General features: G+C 42.3%; 1 protein-coding gene across 1 annotated transcript; it reads left to right on the top strand.

Moving 5' to 3' along the window:
• The first annotated feature begins 283 nt into the window (after positions 1-283).
• adam8a (ADAM metallopeptidase domain 8a) lies at positions 284-8552 on the top strand. The gene is made up of 25 exons (XM_040177801.2): positions 284-794; positions 884-990; positions 1078-1151; positions 1288-1366; positions 1933-2009; positions 2219-2450; positions 2864-2941; positions 3090-3158; positions 3766-3935; positions 4017-4098; positions 4196-4338; positions 4429-4606; positions 4705-4794; positions 4965-5160; positions 5257-5338; positions 5426-5606; positions 5691-5777; positions 5861-5945; positions 6232-6343; positions 6470-6653; positions 6818-6865; positions 7052-7102; positions 7202-7252; positions 7340-7420; positions 7669-8552. Exons 1-25 carry the CDS (start codon positions 749-751, stop codon positions 7711-7713), a joined length of 2628 nt encoding a protein of 875 aa, XP_040033735.1. The 5' UTR covers positions 284-748; the 3' UTR covers positions 7714-8552.
• Position 8553: the final 1 nt, after the last annotated feature.

Genomic DNA, 8553 nt, shown 5'->3' with positions numbered 1-8553 from the left:
GATGTAACATTGCTGTAGCTTAAAATGACCATTCCACGCAAAAGAAACTTCAGGAAACACATTTAAACTCAATGTATTCTTTTTTAATGGGAACTCACACGATTATGATCCGACAATTTGAGCGAGTTTGAGCCATTCTGCCTTGTTAGCAGTGGGTGGCGACAAATGCCACCATTTGTCTTTAGGAGGTGTGTGTTGATGTTGGGAACAGGGTGTGTGTTTTTTATAACGAAATGACGACATTCCCATAATTGCATACATTAAATCTTCCCAGTTAAACATTCCTACATGCAGCTGTATAACAGAGTTGATCTAGTTTCGATTATTATGTTGAATGTTTGCGTGATGGTGGTGGATGGGATGGACAATGTCTTAGAGAGAGAGAAAGATTTGCTTAAAGTCTCATCACAAAGAGGGGACATCGATGTCAGAACCCACTTTCGTGCTCATATCTGCAAAGCTTTTTACATTTTTTTAAAACAAAGTTTTATCAGAACGTTAGAATTCCCGTAAGGTCACGTGGCTTAATGGGCTTATAACTCACGAGAATTTCCTCATTTACAAAAAAAGCAAAGTAATAACGTTTAGCTTCTTTTTTATTGTACCGTCCTCTGGTTGACTCATGTGGTTTGTCATCCGCGATTGGTGATTTGCAGGATATTACACAGCAGAGAGGGCGGAGAGCTGGAGAGCCTCTTTTCTTCAGACCTCCACGCTCACAATGACAGAGTCCGTCCGGTAGAGCAACATGCCAGATTCTGGATCTTTTGTATGGATTTCCCTCTCCTTGTGGGGTACGACTTATCTTTTTTTTCTCATTCTTTTTCGTTTCTCTCTCTCTTTCTTTTATTTTAATCTCCTAAAATATCCCCGATACTTGCAGGAATCATTGCTGGCAGTGTGAGGACTCTACCTCATGTGATAAAGTACCAAACAGTGACACCTCAGAGGCTATGGGATCCATCTGCTCCAGATGCTGCTACACACCAGGTAACACTCTACTGAACAATTCTGATAGGTTTGAATCTTTGGGAAGATGTATTAAAGTTTCATCTGTGTGTGTGTGTGTATTTGTAGACATACCCTGATGTGCTCCAGTACTCTTTGACGATCGCAGGGCGAAACTACACACTGCACCTTGAAAGGAACAAGTGAGAAAACTTAAAATGTTTGGGACTGTGTTTTTAGTGCATTTATTCCTGACTGAGCGGGTTCATATACATACTGTACTTTTATTCTTCACGTGTGCTAGTGACATAAAGAACAAAATACAACTTTACTTCTCAGAGATCTTGTCGGGAAAAAGTTCTCTGTGACCCACTATTCTGATCAGGGCACCCAAGTCACAACCACTCCGGATCTCACGGTATGTCATTTTCTCCTCGGCACTTCTATTTCACCAACATGATATCGCTCTTGTGTTTATGATCATCTTGCATTTTAGTGTGATTTATCAGAACCAGATACCTGTGTTGTGGAAATTCTGTTGTATGCTTCGTTCTAACATGCAAAAGTGTAATTTAGATTACTTAGTCTGAAATGTTGGCTGATTTAGAGGTCTGCAATCAGGATAGTGTGAAAAGATTTATTTTACTGTACAGCAAGACTAATCATTTTTATCTAGAAGCGTTGTGTCACTTTATACAATATCTTCCAGTAAATTTTCATTTCAAAATATCTGATGTCCCAATGTACTCGGTTTCTCAACCACAAAGTTCCTCATTTTAAAAAATGACAACACTCTGCAATTTTATGTGAAAGAGGAGATTACGTCAAGATTCATCTTAGTCATTTCATCTTACCTTGACATGTACAATATCATCTTCTGCAAATGACACCACGATTTTTCACTGTGCTTGATGATAAAAAGAACAAACGTGTAGGTTGAAATGTTTCCTTTCAGTCTGTGACAAATAAAGAATGTCTGTTCAGGCTCACTGCTACTACCATGGGCACATCGTGGGAGTAGAGGACTCCTCTGCCAGCGTGGGACTCTGCTCAGGAATAAAGTGAGTAATGGGTGTCAATTGTATTTTTCAGTCTGTATGTCTATTATTATGCTACTATTACAACAAGTTATTGATTCTCAAAGTACATTTCCAAATTAAATCTCCATAATGATTTGAGAGTGAAAGTCGCCCCCCTGTGAGTCATGAGCATTGTGTCCGATCCAAAGACAGAACGTTCACTCTGAAGTTCCTGTTCTTTGCAACTGCAGGGGGTTTGTGCGGCTCCGGGACCAGATGTACCTTCTCGAACCTCTGGCCGGCACAGAGGCGGGACAGCGTGATGACCGACAGAGCTCCGGAGCTCTCAGCGATGAGGGTCTCCATGCTGTTTACAACTACAAACACCTGAGGAGGAAGAGGAGCTCCTGTTCCCATGGAAACACAACCACTTTCTATGATCACGGAGCTCATCCTTCTGGACTGTTCCAGCTCGGCAGCCTGGTAAAAGACGCACGGCGTGGAAACATACAGAAATACACCAGTGTTTCAAGCTTACAGCTGATATCCAATATTTGGTGCTGCATTCTTACAGTTAATCATTTTATTAAACAATGTCCCCTTGATACGTAAGAAAAAGACACAAAAGTTTTTGTTGCACTTCACATTCAGCATTAGTTTCAATTTAATAATTTGAGACAAACAAAAGAAAAAAAGGACAACAAGGAGAGACAAAACTTCTGACATTTGAATATACTTAAAACTTAATTTTTTATATATTTTGGATTTCTTATAAAAAATATTATCCAATCGTATATATTTATTTAATAACTATTCAAATGTTTTTGAAAGGTGGTGTACAAATCTGATTATTTTGGTTTTTTTTGTTGATATCTCCCACCTTTTGTCTTATTCAGAAAAGCAGGGCCCAGACCAAAGACCCTGCAGGAAAACCCAAGACAGTGGAGCTGGTTGTGGTGGTCGACAACGCAGAGGTTTGATTCCTTATTCTCTTTTCTCTATTTGAAAATGCAGCCTATTAATGATAATCTGCACAATAGACATACCCCTTAAAAAGTAGCATCTTTTATATCTGAGATGTTGTTTGTCGTATTACTAATTCAAACAATCATTTATTTTTAGTATAAGAAGTTTGGCAGTAGGAAGACAGTAGAGGCCAGAGCGCTTGAAATAGCAAACCACGTGGACAAGGTATGTTTGTTTCTCTGTTGTTTTTCCGTTACAAATGACACAACCCTGTTATTTAAGACTACAAAATAAAGGCATTCTAAAGTTGAAATGAGCATCAAGGTTATTTTTTATGTAATGTTAAGCAAATTTAGCTGCTGGACCAACAAAGTATTCCATTTATTTTTAACAGTAATTAAGTAAAGTGTGTTTTAATTGGCGGCAGATAGTACTTTCAATAGTGCAGCACAGCCACGTGTCGGGCACCTCATCAGATATCATTTTCAATGTGGATTAAATACATCCGTCCTGATACCATCTATTCTTTACTGACTCTAATACCAGCAATCAGAGTAGAGGAGAAGTTCTGTCACTGTGAAAATCTAACTTTAACTGCGATTCTTCCCACCTAAGCTGTTATGTTTCACACATATCTCGCAATCTTCTTTGCATAGTCTGAAAGAGAAAAGTCCACCACGAATATATTGTCAGGCTGCACTAGACCCAACAATGGTTTCCTGGGACATAATTAAAGTTAGCTGGTCCGACGATGCGTAGCATTACTCAACAATCTTTTCCGTTTTGGGTTGATTTCCCCTTCATTTTGTGCTGACGTGTTGCTTTGTTTCAGCTGTATCGCCCGGTGGGCGTTCGCGTGATGATGGTCGGTTTGGATATCTGGTCATACAAAGATCAGATTGAGGTCAGCGCTGACCCTGAGCTCACCCTCAGCCGCTTCCTCGAGTGGCGTCAGCGGAGTCTGCTGCAGAGGACCAAACACGACAACGCACAGTTCATCACGTAAGATGCGGTTGTTTTCAACCTGCAACTAAAAAGACGATGCAGAGACGATGTGTTTGATTTTTCCTCTTCCTCACTCAGCGGTGTGGACTTTATTGGCTCTACTGTCGGCTTAGCCAACACCAATGCCATGTGCACCTCTAACTCTGGAGCCGTCAATGAGGTCAATATATGCATTTTAGTAAAATTTCTGTGTTCACATATATACATTGAAAGGAAATCAAATTCATTTCTACTCCTCTTCTGTCTACTACACACAGGACCATAACTCTAACTCAATAGGAGTAGCTTCTACTATTGCACACGAGATGGGTCACAACCTGGGTTTGAGCCATGACGCTGAAAACTGTGTCTGTGGCTCCCCGACATCCAAAAGAGGCTGCATCATGGCTGAGCGCGTTGGGTAAGCTCAGTTTCTCTCATGCAAGTAAACCCCTCTAAATTTAAACCCAAATTAAAGCTAATATTTACCATCTCTTGTCTCTTTTTCTAGCCTTGTGTATCCCGAGCTGTTCAGCAGCTGCAGTCAGCAGCAGCTCAGCAGGTTCTTGGAGGAGATCAACCCCGCCTGCCTGCTTGATACCCCCGCTGCTGATCGCAACTATGGAGGGCCGGTGTGTGGAAATTCCTTCCTGGAGCCCGGAGAGGAGTGCGACTGTGGCACGGTAGAGGTGTGTGCAACGCACAGTGTGCACACATACGATCACTCAACATTAGCACACGAGAGAGATGGTTTGTAATGATCGGCACCGCTCTCTCCGACTCGTAGGAATGCAAGAATCCGTGCTGCAACGCCACTTCCTGTAAACTGAACGCAGGAGCGCAGTGTGCAGAAGGAAAGTGCTGCCACGAATGCCAAGTAAGTAATATTCACTATGGCCTCCTCTATCTGTAGCTGAAGTCCCTCTGATGATGACTGCCTTTCCATGTAGCTAGACTGTGTCTGACTCTGCCGTCTGGCTGGTTATGTGAGAGTGTTCTTACTTCAGGATTGGTACACGACCATCTGTGTTTCTCTCGGCTCTGCAGCTGAAACCGACAGGCAGCGTCTGCCGACCAAAGGCCGGAAACTGCGACCTGGCAGAATACTGCACTGGCTTCTCCGCCTCTTGTCCGACTGATGCCTACACCCAGAATGGCCTGTCCTGCAACCGTGGAAAAGGCTATTGCTACAATGGAAGATGTCCATCGCAGCGGGAACACTGCAAGAGACTCTGGGGACCAGGTATTGCACCAGTGAATTACGGTCCGCCTAAGATGTTCTCCGATATGCCAACACTCCTCCGTCTGCAGCTACCTTGTCTGCTGTGATTGTGTTTAGATGCTGACGTAGCCTCAGACGCTTGTTTCTACACGCACGGAAACTGCAAAAGGACGCTGTTTAGCCAAAGATGTTCAAGCCAGTATGTAAACCAAAAAGCCATTACAGCAGTGAAATATTACATATCGCGGAATCCTTGGTATCATCGCTTTGTGGTTTTTGGTTACAGAGATCAACATTGCGGGACGCTGTTCTGCTCGGGAGGCTGGGAGTTTCCAGTGACATCCAGGAAGTCCTTCTACAGAGTTGGAAATGGAGACATTTGCAATACGGCAACTATGATACCTGAAGATAACTACCCTGCAGATCTGGGCATGGTGCCTGTTGGCACTAAATGTGGCAACAACATGGTGAGAAAAGTGCCCAGGTTGCTGTTAACACTTGGCATCAAAAAAAGCTATTTGGGCTCCAGATGATTGAATTGTGTCTTTCAGGTATGTTACAATCAACGGTGTCAGGACATCCAAAACATAAACACATACGGAAAAAGTGACTGCTCGGCCAAATGCAACCACCACGGGGTGAGAAATCTGTTGCCTCACATCACTTTGGAGCAACGTACAGCCACGATAACATAACTGACTGTGATTTTGATCCGTGGCAGGTTTGCAACCATGAGAGTAAGTGTCACTGCGACCCCGGCTGGGCCCCACCTTTCTGCAATGTGGAACAGTCAGAACTCCCTGAAGGTATAATAACAGTATTTATGTGCTTGACCTTGTGATTCCCATGCTTTACACACCGCCGCTTGTGAATGTTCCTCTCCCGCGCTGCAGCAGGATGTAATAATCACATTCAAACGATTGTGTTCTGTTCCCGTGACTACTGATTTAATGGAATTCCCCAGTTAGTTGGTACAAATGCAGTAATCATGTTACAGTGCGTTTCATATCCTGAACGAGTGACGTACTCTGTAACTGGCTCATCCCTGAAGGAATATTGTCACAATCAGTGTGTGTATGTGTGTGTGCGCAGATGCAGGTCTGGTGATGTTTATTGTGTTATCGGTGGTCGGCTTGCTCCTGCTGTTGGTTCTGGTTATTGGGAGTTTGATGTGCTGCATCAAGAAAAGGCGACCTGCAAAGAGGTACAAAGATTATTATGAGAACATTTTCCTTTCTTTCACTCACTGTTTGATCACTATGTTTGTACATTCAGCCACATAGTCGTGTCCATCCGGTCCATTCGAGCGTCCGTGTGTGTTTGTTCCTAGATGCCTCCAGGCAAACTCAGGACAATCAAACCCGTTGTTTCGGTCAAGCGGGACACGAGGCAGCCCCCGTCTCGGGTCCACACACATCAGCCGGCCCATATTTGTGGAATCGACAGCCTCTAAACCTCTGTCCTCTGCCAGACCACATGCTGGAGTACTGACGCCCTGCAGAGCCGCTCCAGTGGTGAGCTTCCAATACACAATGACAACTGATGAGCTCCAGGGTTATTCTAAATCATTATCCGGACCATTGCTGTTATTTTAGTTGGGAAATCTATTCAGATTTATGGTTTAAAAAGACTAATCGAGCTTTCACCTTCTCTAATCTCAGATTTTTGTCTCTTACAGCCACCTAAGAAGTTGTCAGCTCTACCTCAGCCAATGAAGATTCAACAGGTAATCTGGTCTACTGTTTTCCTTTTTGTTAATGTGTAGTATATGTACTACTACTATACTAAACACACAGATATATATATATATATATATATATATATATATATATATATATATATATATATATATGTGTGTAGCCTATTTTAGATCTCGCTGTATTTAAACTAATAAATAACTATTTTTCTTTAGGCTGTGAGGTCATTCATGCAGCCTGTTTCAAGCAAGCCAGTTTATACTGAGGTAAAATTACATATAGAAAAGTTTTATTTTATTTTCGAGTTCTCTAATAGTTTGCTTTATTAAGCTGAGTATGTATTGTTCTTTTCATTTTCTTTTCAGAATAAGCCACTACCTCCATCGAGACCTTTGCCACCACTTGCAACAAAGCCAGTAAGTGACATCGCAAGTAATGTTACCTACAATATACGTATGTTAGCATTCACACGTTTAATAAACTGTGACCATCTGCTCTCTAAGATCATGAAACCAACGCCTCCGATGCCTCCAGTGAAGCCAAAGCCCTCTGCGGCCCGTTGTCCGCTGCCACACACTCAGCTGGTATGTATTCAGATGGAAAAAGAGTCAATTTGCTTTTCTTAAATCCTCCAGATCCTGGCAGCTGGTACTCAGACATTCCTGCCTATTTAGACATTCACGTTTATAAAGATGCCTGTGGTTTTGTGACATTGCCCCAGCATAGCATTGTAATGAGAATTGGTGAGTTAGTTAGCACGTACACTCATCCAGGCCACCACTAAATAACGAGGAGTCATGTGACGTTTATTAACAGTACTTGTTTTTTCTAGCTTGCAGGGAGAGCCGCCCTGACGCCCCCCTGCAGGCCCAGATGACGGGGGGAATTAATCAGCCTGCTGTAAACACCCAGGTCCTCTGACTGAGGACATTCTTGTTGGCACACCTAAGGAGGAACTAGAAATCCCCTTAAGCATTCTGCTCGGCAGTTTTAAAGCAAGATCCACTGAAGGATCGGCAATAATAAAAGTGCTCGGGCTTTTTGTCAGTTATGGACATGAGGATTACGCCGTCCGTGTCTTGGTTATGAAAGCCTTCTGAATTTTGTTTGCTAAACCTGAAGCTGTGATGCACAGACTCAACTTCACGTGCTTTATAAATGACAAATGGTTACACGGCCATGATGATGTGTTTTGTATTTTAAGGGAAATGTCTTTCTTCCTTGATATTTGCGCACACTTAACGAGGCAATTGCACTATTGTTGATGCTGTAACTGTTTTACTTGCTGCCATTCCTTCACATGTGTTTTGGTACTGCTTTTAAAAGGAATAGTGCTGTTAAGGGAATTTAAATGTGGCGCCAATATGGGCACTTCAAAAGGAATTTCAATTAAGGACATACCATGAAGGTTCTGACTTTTCTTGGAACATTTTTGTACTAATCTAGGTACCAGGCCTGACATGGAGAGACTCATTTTTACACGCTGTTTTGTTTATTGATTTAATCTAATAGGAATATATATATATTGCTCATTCTATGTAGCAGGCCTAATCCTTCACTCACCACACCCGTGATTCTTCCTTACAGTGGGTATTCTGCCTTAATCTATCCTGCAAACTTTTAACTGAAAATGTATTTGAACCGGTCCTATTTCTTGAGATGTTCTTTTTGTCTGTAAATTGGAGCTAACAATTAAAGTGAATCACCACAATCACAC

The sequence above is a fragment of the Gasterosteus aculeatus genome, chromosome 6, assembly GCF_964276395.1.
Source record: "Gasterosteus aculeatus chromosome 6, fGasAcu3.hap1.1, whole genome shotgun sequence".
Taxonomy (NCBI): domain Eukaryota; kingdom Metazoa; phylum Chordata; class Actinopteri; order Perciformes; family Gasterosteidae; genus Gasterosteus; species Gasterosteus aculeatus.
This window is presented reverse-complemented; position numbering and strand designations above follow the sequence as displayed.

Bases quoted from the DNA above. Each gene is read 5' to 3' on its own strand.
- adam8a (XM_040177801.2), top strand. From the start codon at position 749: ATGCCAGATTCTGGATCTTTTGTATGGATTTCCCTCTCCTTGTGGG. The intron at 1,367-1,932 runs GTATGTCATTTT...ATGTCTGTTCAG, and splicing joins CAACCACTCCGGATCTCACG to GCTCACTGCTACTACCATGG. The intron at 5,339-5,425 runs GTATGTAAACCA...TTTTGGTTACAG, and splicing joins AGCCAAAGATGTTCAAGCCA to AGATCAACATTGCGGGACGC.